Below are 15,004 nucleotides of genomic sequence, written 5' to 3'. Positions count from 1 at the left end.
TTACAACATGGCCGATCTTGTTAGTGGATGGTCTTTTTACTATCATCATGCCTGTTGAAAACTTGTAATGAAATATATTCAAGAAATTGCTTCCACTCCATATGGTCCTTGTGCATTAAGCTTGCAATGCGAATAATAATTCATATAACTCTGTACCAGCATGCAGTTATTCTCTTTGATCCGATACACCACTTTTGATATTTTTTTAAATTAAAAATTTATGTAATGACTTTGTCAATGTATCAAAAGCTGTCATAGTTTTATTTTCTTATCTAGCTTTCATTCACTATTTAATGATAAACATAATCATCATCACCAACACCAGCAGATGTTCATGTCCAAAATAATTTTAACAATCATCATTTTGCTCACTATTTGCAGTTTTGGTTTGTTTTTAAGTTAAAAAGTATTGCAAATGTACAAAAATAAATAATAAATCAAATCAAAGGAAGATTGATGATATATGCACTGTTTCTGACTATAAATGCACGCTGATAACATTATTTAGCAACAGTAGTCTCCCAGCGAAAATATTGTCACACAACACAGACGTAATAATGCGATAGAATACACCAATTTTTACTGAAAAATGGTGCATAAAAAGGCAATCAACATCAATAAATGAAGGACAGCTCAAAGTACTGCCTTGCTAAAATACCCTGTAATAGGGGAGGATATAAAGAAAACATGGTTTGGACAAAAAAACCTTATTTTTAGTTTTGTTCACTTTCATTATATTAACTGTTACCTGACGATGTCCCTGAAGTAAACTTACACTTATATACTTTTCGTATGTCAATTCTATTTATTTTTCTCTTATTGAAATATATACACATATAGAGAGAATACTCAATGTTTTGTAGTTGGATATGACATTTCTTTCACGAATGGGAAATGAATTTTGAGATTTTCACGAGTGCAAAGCAAGAGAGAAAATATCAAAAAATCTTGTCTCGTGAGTGAAATAATTTCCATATTCAACTATAAAATATAGAATTTTCTGTTCATTACATTTTCTTTGATTTGCCATTTGCCTCTGTCTTTTCGTAACAAAGTGTCATAGGCTGTGACATCATAGTTGAAGGCTTGAGACGTCATAGCTTAGCGATTGTGAAATTGAAAACACTGTAAACATGGATTTCAACAACAAATTTGGAGATTTTTTTTTACAGTTCTAGTCTCTTTCAGGATGGTTTATTTACTCTCTCCATCTTATAACAGACAAGAAAACAATTTTTACAACACTCTTCGTTAAGAAAAGGAACATCTGGAGTTTTGTCGCACTTCTGATATTCTTTCACACTGTGACGGAATATCATATTTGTATTATTTCACAATGTGACATAATTTCTCTAAATTTAATAAATTACATTATAAAAAGATTTGACAAATTGTTCTTCCTTTATATATGTCCACAAAGGTGAGTAGAAAAAAAAACAAGTAATTACATTTTTATAAGATCCAAGTGATAACTGCTTACAAAGGTGTTCAGGTCTGAAATGAAGGACTGTATATAATGAGTCAATTTGGCTCCCAAAAATTATCATTTTAAAATGTGAGTATGTTTAATGTGGTTTTTTCGTAGAAAAAAATTATATTCGAGATACTTTCAATACATTTGTCTCAATTATATGTACTCACTGTAAAGAATTTAGAAATGATGCTATTTTTGCAATCCAATCAACGTAAGATTTTTTCTTTGGAAAAATAAAGAGCGCATCTTTAAACAAGGAAAATGTTTCTGTCAGTAATTAATCTTGAAAAGATTGATACATCTGTGCTGAAAATATAAAGTTTGTTCAAGTCTGCGTTCAATATTTTCTGGAAACAAAATCTGCTTGAAAATAATCAATTTTATGAAAATATGCCAAAATGGTGAGAAAAGGTGAACTTCATGATCATGATGTCATATTTCTAGTAAATTAATGGCATTCCGATCAAATTGAAAATTATGAATAAACGTCACGTGTATAACCTTGGATACATTTACTCATTCTTTACTAATTTTACATCAGTTTTTTCCTTTGTTGTCAAGTTAATCTGGATACTTTTCGCGAAAAGTACTCTGTATCTGAAAAAAAAAGAAAATAACGTACTTTGAAAAGAGACTTCCTAATTCTTTACAACTTTTAAAGTAAAAAACTTGTTTTTTTAATATACAGGTCCAACTGTTTTGGGTAAAAGATTTCAGTTATTCAAATTAACTTTTTAAACCATATTAAATATATTATTTCAGCTGAAGAGAAGAAGTGTTATCATACTAGCCATTACGAAAGTCTAATAATTATCGGAAAAAAAACCAAAGAAAGTTTAATCTTACAGATGTTCTTTGAATAAGATCACAACAGTAGAATTAGGACTTCTTTTGTAGCACTTCATGATTTTGTCATTTATCTTCTTTGGATAATGATTCCAGATTCCATCTTTATCTTTCCATAACCAGTGATCACAATTAAGAGATAGTGTCTCTACAGCAGAACAATCTTCTTCTATATCCGAATGTATGTCATCATCTATAGAGTCATTCTTAAAATATCGTCCTTTCGGTGTTTTGAGTACTAAAACTGTTTTGGCCACTTCGTGATTTTGAGCCATTTTTCTGTTTGCTGTACCATCACAGTCTGCTTGAAAATTGATATCCAAAACTTTTTATCTTCTGTTTTATCAATACGAAATAAATACAATGTAAACTGACAATTTCATCGTAATAAAGCTAGCTCATGTACCTTCAGCTGTAGCATCGCAATAGATATACTGTAATGATTTGGAAAGCTTAGAGGCAGCGCGTCCCCTCTGCTCTTTCAAATAAATTTGTGCCTCCGGTGAGAAAGGATCACTGAAAGCGAAATAAGACGTTATATGCATTGTGGTCCACGCAGATGGATTTTAAATACCACCTTATACAAAATACAATACTTTTTGTAATAATTCCTTTAGTATCTTAAAATATACTGCTTAAATCTCTTGCATATAATTACCATAAAGTCAAGTCAAACTCTCCTTCTGAACCATATTTGTAGTTTCCTTTGCTCCCATTTGACCAGCTAACCTGTTCAATAATGCAGAAACGAACTATAATTATTCATTTCTCTGTCTTAAAACATTCATTTCCTGGTAAAAATATCAAAACTTACACAAAAAATTAAATGAATTAGAATTTATTTTCGTACGTCAACAACTCCGTCTGGTTTTACTTTATACACTGCACCAATACTTCCTGTTCCACCATCTTGATCGCCAAAATTCCAATCTGGACCTAGAAAACGATTCAATTTCAAATCATTTAAGGTTTAGAACATATCCATCCTCTCTCTTCTTCTCTCTTTGAAATGAAATTAAACAAAACATATATCAAAAATTGTCTGCATATACTCTCCTTAGTGAAGTCATGTGTTTGAACGGGAAAAAAGGCCGAAAATGGTTCAAGATGAAAAAGTGATCGCAGACATAAGCCCAGAACGAGTTCTTTTCTTTTTCTCTCACAAAAGGGATGGTTTTGATTTATTTTAATTCTTTTAATAAAATTATAAAATAATCAAAAATAAGGGAAAAAACTGAGGAGAACTGGAATTGTTTTCGGCATTGATTGCGTAGTTAGCTATGGACAATGAATAATTTATTGTTACAGAAAGCAAAGGTAGGGTAAGGGCTTCAACATTTTGTTAAGTAGATTTTCAGTTGCATCATGTAATTTAACAAAAGGTCATTGTATGACGTATATTCTAAAACAGAAGAATTTTTTAAAGGTTTTCTTATTTCATTACTTTTTAAATTTTATTTCTTTATTTTTCTTTTAATTTAAACCCATCTATCGAAACATGTTTGTAAGAGTGCATAATTTAAATTTATTTAATAAAAGATGCATTATTTTTAATGCAAAATTTTTGAAATTGATGTCGATTTCTTACACAAGATTCTTTATTAACCTACCTCTTCTTACCAAACATCCAACAGCAATTAGTTCATTGTGTAATATTCGTGGTTCTAGGCAAACAACAATATCGTATTTATCTTTTTCAGCAGTAGTTGTTCCATATCTGTAACTTGCTGAAGTGCCAATGTCCCAGTGCACAATCAACCATCCAGCTATTTGTAAAAGAGCAATAACAGGTAACTTAATAAATTTAAATAATAAAAAAGGGGAAAAACTTAGTCTTGCAACTTAATTTGATATAATCCGTAGTTTGTTTACAATTCGATAAAAACAAACACTCAGCTTAGCAGACAAAGATATTTTTCTTTCTCAGTCAAACCCTAACAATATATACATGTACTATAATAGACATTTATGCATTTTTTCGATATTCTCTGACAATTTGATAGTTTACTTTCATTTACCTATTAAATGATTAACGAACATTTTTTATTTACTTTGAAATTTTCCTTTTGAAGCAACAAGGTTTACGAAAAGTCTTCTTTGGCCCTGAGAGTTACCAAAAAATCAGAACTGCTCAGTTTTAGTTGAAAATTTGTTAGATTTCACTTGAACCCCTGATGACTGTATATCAATTAAAAATGACGTAATTTTCTCTCTAGTCCATGACTTATGACGTCATGAATTGCGTTATTTTCCTCAAATATTGAAAATTTCTTTAAAAATGGCTAGAAATGTTAGCTGTTTTTGAATATTTTACATAGCACACAACCTCTACTCTAAAATGTTTTATTACATCATGAAAGAACTGTTTCAGAAAATTCTTATCCAAGAATTTTTTTTTTTTGATCGCAGGGTGGGCTCATATTTTAAATATTAGTTGAAAATGCTCAAATTCACTCATTTTCTTCAAAATTCAAGAATATTGTTTCACAAAGTCTGTTTTTCAATACTTGGACTCTCAGGGGAATTTTTTTTATTGAAAATGAAAGCACATAGTCTCTACTTTATATTAATGTTCTAAATGGGACACCCGGACTCAGTTGACTGGTTTATGGACAGGGCCATTTTATGGAGTTAGTGAATCTACCTTTTTGTTTGAGTTTCTAATATATATCTAAGATAATTTAGGTATAGAAGTACATGTCATGCTACCTTTGTCATTAAAATCTTTTATGGTAATTGAATGAAATACAAAAATTATTTTATTAATAAAATTAGAGTAAAACAAACTTCGATTTTAATCAGAAACATCAACATGAGAAGCAAATTCTTGCTTTCAATTCGACTTTAGATATTCAACTATACAACGACGTTACGTCAATTAACAATATTTTCTTTCATTTATTTACACATATCTTGGTGAAATTGAAAATAAGAACCAAATAAGTCTCATTTTTAGATTTTTATTTTTTACTAACTTCAGTTTTTTCGACCGTTAACTTCCCCTGTTTCATAATACTTGTATTCAGAACTTCACCTGCATTTGATGTTGTCGTCTCCAAACTCATATGGTTAACAAAAGTGATCTCAGTTGCATGAATTTTAAATTGAACAGACTATGAAAAATACATGTAAGTTTATGCTCAGGACTTAATACAATCTCGATAGAAATATTGAGTATTTAATAAATTCTATGGTCGTTATAATGACCATGTACGCAAATGATAAACATTATTGGTTCGTTTTCTGACCGACATGTTTCATACAAATTGTTAGGTCATTGTGTATACTCATTTCGATTAGAAGATTTCTCCGTTTATCTGATCAACACACTCTTGTTTGATGTGACCATGAAGTTGGAGATGCTTACTTATTCTAGATACTTTTGGCCCTTTTCACAAAAATCTTACAATTAATTGAAACTTATTATTTTGTTCCTTTTCATAAAATTTCTTTCATTTTCTTAAGTGTAAAATTTTTCGCAAAATTACGGGAGACGGTTATCAAATTGTATATCTTATATGTATTTTTTGATTCATTAAACTGTATTTTCTAAAAGATCATCGTATTGCATTTGGTCTGTTTCACTTTTATATTTTAAAACTAACTGTAGTATTTAATACTGTTGATTTCAACAAAATCAAACAATCCCCCCCCCCCCCCTTTACCATATCTAATCGCAAAAAAAGAGAATTAGCTTACCATCATCGGAATGTGCAACTACTGTTCCGGGGCCGCGTTGATCCTGGTTTTTCCACATCCAATCTGGACCTCTTTTAACTCTACTTCCTAAGGGTGGCATACTGGGATCCATGAATTGGAAGAGATTTTGCTCCTCGTTCTTTTCATTCTCAGCTTGGATCTCATCCATTGATATAAATACTGATTTCAATGAACAAATTTCGAAAATATCGTCCTACAATGATTCACTGTAAAATTTACTTAAGAATGATGTGTGTTCTATCTCATACTCTAAGTTATTTTGAGGAGTAAAACAACTATTTTGCTATTGCAGACAGGAAATATTCATAAAAATTGCAAAAACCTTATCCATTTCGGTGAATTCCCTCGCGGGCATAGCTTGAGACATCAGCTGCATTACCGTCCCTCTATCTAGTATATCGAAGGTATTTGAAAATGTTAATATTGCAGCAATTTTCTGAAACGCAAAATATTGATCTTGAACCAACGTATTTTACTTGAAAAAATCCAACTTTTTTAATTTAAAGTGTGAAAAATCAGTATGATAATCTTAAAAAGGACATAATGAATCCTTTAACGGTATATCAAATATAAAGATTTGAACTCTTTTTCTGTATAATATTATATTAAGTTTTATTAGATAACATATCAATGTAGCTAAATAATTTTACCTTAATATAATAAAATAAACTTTACTGTAAGCTTTTCAAATCACATGTACTTTGGACAAAAAATTGGATCAAAACATTATCAGTTTAGAAGATATTCATAGCAATGTAACTTTATGATTTTACTTTAATATGATATATTATTTGCATTTCCAAATATTTTTTCCATAAGATTCTTTTCAAATTTGAAATAAGTTCCCGTTCTCATGAACTACCGTGGGATGAATAAGAATATTTCCATCGTGATGTAATTGAAGTCCAAAATAGTGCAATCTCTTTTTTCCTCAAAAATGATCGTTGAATGACAAAAACATGTGGAAAGTCATCAGAAAAATAAGGTAAATATAAGATATGAATTTTTATTTCAGAGATTCCATGAGGTACATGAACTACAACGCTTCACGCCTGCATATTTATCATGAAGCGCTAACACACTTTATGAAAAATGCCGGCGTGAAGCGTCGTAGTTCATGTCCACATGAATTCTCAAAAAATTAATTTAATTTCTGAAATAAACGTTACTTTCACTGGTAGTTAGGTTTTCAAATTACATGTATTTTGGGCAGAAATTTGGATTAAAAATATCAGTTGAGAAAATATAATCATAATGACCCAAAAAGGGATGTACAAAGGTACGTTCAAAGGTCTATCAAGTTAATTAATACACCGAACACTTTATATCATTTCTTGGGATTGGTAATGGTCAAATGTTCAATTCATTTTCTGATTTGAAAACTAATTCGATTGTTACACTTTGTTACACTTTTTGTGAAAAATTAATTGAGTGAAATAATCAAAACGCCACGTCTATATAAGGGAATGTATAATAGACGATGGAATCTTGGCAGATGATGATTTGTTACACACATTTATTATTTTTAAATAATAATTTTCATTTTACCATATTTTCTGAAAATCTTGCAAACTGTCTGACTTCAAATGGATGAACAATCTTTCCTCCTCTTGAAAGAGCAGAGATAAATCCTAAACTTGCCTGTTAAAAGTCGTTATACATTTTTTTAATTTCATAGCAAATCTTTAAAAATATGTTTACATATACATAATTACATTAGTAAAATATTGCCGGAATTCGTTACATTTTGTAGATTGATATACAGTTACGTTGTATTTATCCGTCGTGTATGAGTGATATTTTTACAGTGTGAAAATACGAAATGAAAATAATAAATATTTTCAAAGTGTGAACATATTCGTGGCAAAATGTCATTCCCATCGCAAAGTGAGTTAAAAAAATATTCCCTATAAATTGCAGGAGTGAAGAAAGCATCAAAAATCATAGTAAAACAGCCAAAGTTTCTTCAATTCTTTTTCTAAGAGCCGTGTTAAATGGTCAGTCTCATTAATGACATAAAAGCGTACACATGTGCGTTGCGACAAAATGATCAAAATGACTATAATGAACTTATTTTGTATTTGGACCCTGAATCTATTTCAAGAGAATTTTTTATATTAATGCTCATGCTTCACATTTGTGAAAATATATTTAAAAAATCTTTCTCACGCATAAAATTTATTCCACATCTAATCAAAAACATTGAACTTTTTATGAAAAATATATACATGGAGCATTTACGTATCAAATTAGGAAATATTTGTGCTGAAGGAATACATTTCATTGCGCTATGGAGGTTGTCCCAAAAAGTCGAAGACAAGAAAACAATTTAGTTTCTCTTTGGTAAATTAAATTTCTTTTTTCTTGTCTTAGAAAAAAGCAACATTTTATGATCATGAATTCAAAATTTCATGATAATAACACGTTTAATAAGAAAAGAATGTGAAAATGAAGAAAACACATGAATGTATAAGCATATGTCTGAAAAACAATCTTTATTAATTCTCTTTAAATCATATTCTCTATAATTCATTAACAAGTTTTTAAATTAAGTCTTGATCACAGATTCTCTGGAATTGAATTTAACTGCAAGAAACATGAAACATAATTAAGTAAACCTACCATGTCAGGACGTTTACCGACTGGAATACAAAAAATTGGATGGAATCGTCCTATATTTCTTGCCATCTGATACAAATGGTCTCTCACCTGAGCATAAAATACCTAATTTTCAGTAAGTGAAATTCACTCTGCTAAATCATTACAGTTTAAAAATATTGACAGATTACCTGTTTGGGTGTGCAAGAATGTTTGTTAGGATATAGAAAATAGATTAAAAAGGCTCTTTCATACTGCTCGCCCGGGTGTCTCGTCTCAGTGGTGAGAGTGAGTAGAACGTTTACTTAAAACTTTGCTCTAGAGCCGCAGAGAAAGGAGTTGAACCTTACGTCTCGGGTTCGAATCCGCTGGGTGACACACAGACCGGTTCTTTGGATGAGACCAAAAAACCGAGGTCCCGTGTCGCATTACGTGCTGGTACAAAAAAAAAGATCTCTCACTGCTCAAAAGCCGTAAGTCCCGAGTACAGGTCTAAATTTGCAACCTTTCACCGGGAAATGGTTGCGTTTCAATATGAGTAAAAATTCTCAATAGGACCTTGTACAAACAAACAATTATCTTTCATACTGAAATCAAAATTTGGTTATCACAAGATAAAATTCTTAAACCTTAGCGGGGCTATGTGCTGCCATATTTTTAAAGTCATTCATCGCGGTAAAATCCGTAGGTCTCCCAGAAGAAATAAGAATAAGACGTGGATGTATGTGAAAATGCCCCGTCATCTTTGAGTAGCCTGAAATGAATTTTAACAAGTCTTTGAAATAAAATTTTAGAAAATAATAAATAAATCACTGTTCTTTATCTTCACAGTTTACATAGATATGAATACAATTTCAAAAGTACTCCAAAATATTTTACGATAGATCTTCTTGACAATTTTGTCTTTCAATATAAAATTCATCTTCAATGCTTGCTTTGAAGATATATTCTAATCTTGGCATTTATAAATTTCATCTTTAATGCTTATTTTCAAGAGACGAAGTTATAGTATTTGTCAATGAAAATGTATCTCTAAATAATGAGTAATACCTGCACCCTCACAAATTCCTCCCTCAGACAAAATAAATGCTGCTGTAAGAGGACAAGGTCCACCATATTCGACATCATCTTTAAAAGAATATTTGTTGCTCGCAGAATAGATTTGTTACATATTTTTGTATTTATCATAGTTGGAGCAATTAAAGAAAGATGTATACGTACAATAAATAGTTCGAGAATCCGTACATTTGGAAAAATTAAACTTGGAATTTATTCCCCAATAACGTTATTACTATGACAACAGATAAAATTAGGAAATCCGAACAAAAAATTATCGTCAGAATCCTTTAATTCTATATATATATTTTTTTAATTTTCAAATCAAACTGCTTAGGGTGCACTGGAGTTTTTTGACAGGATAAAGCATCAAACATATTTTGAGATCACAAATTATAATTTTTTAATAAATGAAGAGGTATTTTTGTATAATATCAACGTTATACAATGCAAGGGCACAATAATAAACTTATGTAACAATGAACTCAAAATAGTGTAAAAAGAAAATCATATCAACAGATCTTATTACGAGGGTTGTTCGAAAAGTTCGTAGACAAAATCAATCCTCGTTATACTACTTTCAAGAAATTTAATGTAAGCACATTATCATATGTAAAAATATTTATTTTGTTGATGTGTGAAGTTTCATTCCATTCTATTTAATAGATATCAATTTACTTTATTTTAAAATCAACATGTTTGGTTACACCGGAGCAAACTAAATAATATTATAACGTCAAAAATATAGCGTCATGAGATTCACAGAATATCCCCCCTATACATTTCACACAGTCTGGTCCAATATCTGCTCATTTCAAACGTGTCTCTATCAATTGAAATTCATTTTGTTAACAATTGTTCCAGTAGCATAATTTTGATTGTCAATGTTTTCTTTTTTCACCGCTTAACTATGCTTTCACAAGACCAGCAACCGTGAAACGCCTTTCTCTTTCCAAGACATTACTAACTGAACGTTTTTGGATTGATTCTTTACAGATAATCAGTTTTCTCATAGATCGTCCTCGTCTGATAGAGAGTTTCTATCATTCAAACACCGCCTGGGCCATTTACACACACATATGCATAACTCGCTTTTGAGATATTTCATGTTTCTTACAACATTTTCAGATTTCATTCTGACGTTTTCCAGAGTACAACAGAAAATTGTATCGTAAACTGCTGCTCCGTGACGTTCTACGACGTCACCTTTTTCGCCTTTTTCAATAAGAACTACCTATCTTTAGTAATTGATTTCTTTTCCATGAAGCAATCTATTCAGTCATAATTTGGAATATATGAAACGATGTAACAATTCTTAATTTGATGGTCTAGATTTATTTTGGTTTTCAGCCATTTTACAGAGGATATGACTACAGAAATTAATTAGTGTAATGTTTGTAAATTGCTGAATTTTGACTTCCTCTGCGAACCAATTTTTGCAGTTTTTAACTCCTAATAAGTTTTAAATAAATCAAGACATTTTAATTTTTTTCAATACATTTGAATTTATTGTTAAAATGTTTCTACCAAATTTGGGTATAATGTGAAAATAAATAAAAAAGATATGACAGAAGTCCACGAACTTTCCGAACAACCCTCGTATTATTATTATTATTATTATTATTATTATTATTTATTTATTTATTTTATTTTTTTTTTTTTTTTTGATTTTGATTAAGAAAAAATTGTGAGATGGAACATATAAAATAAGTTACCGATACAAAGCTTTAATCGATTGTACTGATTAGAGTAATAATGCTTGAAAGTTGTTATTTTTCCACAAATCAACACAGCCACATTTTCATCGATCTCTGGATGTTTTGCATATTCTGAAATATATACATGTAAATAATTCAAGTAAAAAACTTATTTATTGTCTGGATATTTTGCATATTATGAAACTTAAAAATCAATCAAGTAATCAATTGATTACATAAAAGAAAAATTCAATTTTTCAAGACGGAGAACAGCTTATTTCAGTTGATCGGAGTTTCAAGATTGCCATACATGTATATGGATAATCTTAGATTGTTTGTTTCCCTAAACCCCTTTGAGAGTTCATCATCCACATTTATTATAATTACGCCGACAATTGCAGGTGTTGAGTAGAATTTTACATCTCTTATCGTCCATTACTGCCAACGTACCCTTTTCGTGCTGTTATGATTATCAATGTATATTAAGGATTTATAAATAACAATTTTACTAATTATCAATCCATTTTTATATATTTGTTCTATCAAATCTGGGTTCTACTTAATCTCTTTAATTGAAGTTTAATTGTTTCATTTGACATCTGTAATTGAATTTTGTTTCATTTGATGTTTGGAAATAGCATTTTGCATATGTTAGAAATTCAAATCCTTGACGTCTTTTTCCTGTCTCTAGTTATCCATGTTATGAACTATCAATTTTATGGTTAGGTCTTAGAATTGTGTTCCTTGAATTTGTTAAGCTTAGATTTAGCTAATTTCAGTCGTGTAAATTAATATTATACGGTTTTCCATTTCCTTAGTTTTCTTATCCTTTTGTTCTTTAGTTAATTGGCTGGTCAATACTTAAGTTGACGGAGTGAATGTGAGTTAATTTGTAAGTGAGTCAATCTACTAAATTCTTTGTAAAATGCAGTTTGTTTCTAAAATGTATTAGATTAAATGTGTGTGAATTTGTATGTGAGTCAATCTACTAAATTCTTTGTAAAATGCAGGTTGTTTCTAAAATGTATTTGTGAATTTATAATATTTTAGACTTTTAATAAATTCTGAACTTTAAAATCGTCTTATCATTTGAACAACTTTATAGGTGAAGAATACAAAACTTTCGTCAATTTGGACTATAGAATGTATAAACCAGACAACTATACGTCTTCAGTATCTACAAATTTACTTTCATCACGAGTGAACATATGGATTCTTGGGAGGAAACACTCGAATTCCTTCCAAAAGTACGACAAAACTACCGCGGATTTAATACACAAACTAATTTGCTTATATCCGACCGCTTTCATCTGAAAATTTTTTGCCAGTGAAAACAAACGTGACTTTCTTTCAGAATTTGAGTTTTACATAAAACCTACTGCTAAAGAGGATCAAGAAGAGAAGGAAAATGGAAAATAGAGACAGTTGCAATACGTGTACCATCCATGATTGTGCAGAATGTCTCTTTCATTTTTATGAAGCCCTCTTCCCCGAGATTTGAGGACGTATCTAGAATAAAGATATTGCATGGTCCTCTTCCTTGTTGATATCTTCGTTCTCGATCTACAACAGATAGTTTACAAGGGTTGTCCGCTAAAATCGTAGGCAATACGTTCTTTGTTTTGAAAAATAATGTATGCACTAAACCAAACATTTCTGTAAATATTTATCTGTCATATTTGAGTATATCTAAAATTTTCTGGAAAAATAAAGAAAGGAATAGGGATTGTATTATACTGGAATGTGCACGAACAAAACTCAGGGTTTCATCAGAGAATACGTGAGTAATATTTCGATTGATTCATTGATTGATCGATTGTTATTTTACGTCTCATTCGAAAATATTTTACTCATATAGATACGTCACCATATACTGGTGAAGAGCTTCATATTTAGATATTTACTCGCCACTGAGGACCCTTGAGCAGTGAGGGATCTTTATCATGCCAACACCTGCTAGGACTTTTACTCCAAAGTGCCGAGGACTTGTTGGAAGAACGGTTGCTAATACTTTTATCGACTTAGAACAGTCACGGCAGGGGTTTGAACCCACGACCGAGCTGCAAGTTGAGTCAGAAGCAGTATGTTTGGGAAACAGGAGATCTCCGCATAAGAATTTAAAATAATCAGCGTTCGACCATTAAGACCAAGAAATCAATGAAGCAGTTGGGGAACATTTCAATCTCAAGGTCATAAATGGCAGGAAATGATAGCAGTGGTCATTGGCCATAACCCAAGATGGACAGACACTCAGAAAAAAAGCAAGGAAAAGTTCTGGTTGCACAGACTGAAGTCATTCCGCCCTAATGGTATTAACAAACTGAATGACTGCACCAAGATGAACGTGGACTAGATCTAATTTCTGATTTTGACAAACAAAACTATTCTCTCCATACAGTGTAACTTTACAGACAATTCGCTTCAACAATTCTAGGTAGTTAAGTTGTAGTGCTACATGTAGTTGTTTTTTTTTTTTTTTGTTGTTTCTCTATCTCCTTTCTTTTTATGACTTCTTAACTTTTTTCTTTGTCCTGGGGAAGGGGCAGGGCGTCCTGAAAAATTGACAATTTCTTTTATTCATGTCGTTGGTCATTTTTTAGTGCCTTGTATAAAATTCCCTTTTGTGACCTTGTATCTATTTACATTTTTAGTAATTAAAATATACAGTGTTGCTCTCTCTCTCTCTCTCTCTCTCTCTCTCTCTATATATATATATATATATATATAATTATATGGTTGTCAAAAAATTTCGCAAGATTGCCTGTTATTTACATGTAAGTTGAATGAAGAAAGACTACTGTCCGAAGGAAAAAAAAAAAATTAAAATACTAATGCAACTTCAGATGGTTCCCTCTGTGTGCGAAGTTTGTTCCTCACCTGTCTTCGTAGAATCAAAGGGGAGTCTGAGTGCGTACATCAGGGGAATTCCCGGAATTGTGTGGGGTTGATCCAAATTTTATTAGCAAAGATGACGTTGCAATAGACAGTTTGACGTTATCATCCGCATATAGTAAGGCCACGCATAATATGAAATGCCACATTTTGTTTATACAAGAATATATCTATTTGGAATTTTCTAATATGTATATTGATGAATAATTACTAAAGAATAGAAAAAAAATATAATGCAGTATTGATTATTTTTCACTTTAAACAACATGCCCATGATTTTACTGGACAACCCTTTTATTATCAAATGTATCAAGCCAAATAGGTAATAGATTTTTTTCCAACATTGCATTTTGAACTTACTTTTTCTCGCTTCAAGATGTGCTTGCTGTTTCCAGTATTGCTGTGAAAATTCCAATGCATAATCCATTTGTGAAAATATTGATAACGTAGAATATATGTAAAAATTAATAAACTAGTGATATAAACAACCATTTAGACAGATTGAAGATGTTTTTAATTGCGAACTTTGATTCAGCTTAAACATAAGTGCGACAACAGGACGGATAATGTGTGTCTTTCCTGCATTAAATATGGCCAGCATTACATGTATTTCCTGGTCCTTCAGTGCATTTTTTATCAAACTGTTTATATCCAAAACAGAATATTATGGTATATACTTGTATGAATTACTTCTGCCTTGGATCATATCACTATTCCTATT

General features: G+C 30.8%; 1 protein-coding gene across 1 annotated transcript; it reads right to left on the bottom strand.

The window, feature by feature from the left end:
* Window positions 1-2,316: 2,316 nt before the first annotated feature.
* Window positions 2,317-14,710, bottom strand: LOC133178095 (uncharacterized). The gene is made up of 13 exons (XM_061312855.1): window positions 14,644-14,710; window positions 12,832-12,954; window positions 11,410-11,523; window positions 9,689-9,766; window positions 9,268-9,392; window positions 8,663-8,749; window positions 6,363-6,476; window positions 6,020-6,233; window positions 3,931-4,086; window positions 3,171-3,256; window positions 2,979-3,049; window positions 2,727-2,836; window positions 2,317-2,621 (listed from the first exon to the last, which is right to left on the bottom strand). Exons 1-13 carry the CDS (start codon window positions 14,708-14,710, stop codon window positions 2,317-2,319), a joined length of 1,650 nt encoding a protein of 549 aa, XP_061168839.1.
* Window positions 14,711-15,004: the final 294 nt, after the last annotated feature.

The sequence above is a fragment of the Saccostrea echinata genome, unplaced genomic scaffold, assembly GCF_033153115.1.
Source record: "Saccostrea echinata isolate AGI-Se365-2 ecotype Australia unplaced genomic scaffold, CSIRO_AGI_Sech_v1 ptg000002l, whole genome shotgun sequence".
Classification (NCBI taxonomy): domain Eukaryota; kingdom Metazoa; phylum Mollusca; class Bivalvia; order Ostreida; family Ostreidae; genus Saccostrea; species Saccostrea echinata.
The sequence above is the reverse complement of the archived record's forward strand: the minus strand, read 5'-3'. Positions and strand labels throughout refer to the sequence as shown.

Coding starts and splice junctions, on each gene's coding strand:
- LOC133178095 (XM_061312855.1), bottom strand. CDS start 14,710: ATGGATTATGCATTGGAATTTTCACAGCAATACTGGAAACAGCAAGCA. Junction 12,955..14,643: donor ACATCTTGAAGCGAGAAAAA/GTAAGTTCAAAA, acceptor TATCTGTTGTAG/ATCGAGAACGAAGATATCAA. Junction 8,750..9,267: donor CAGCACATAGCCCCGCTAAG/GTTTAAGAATTT, acceptor TTTTATGCTCAG/GTGAGAGACCATTTGTATCA.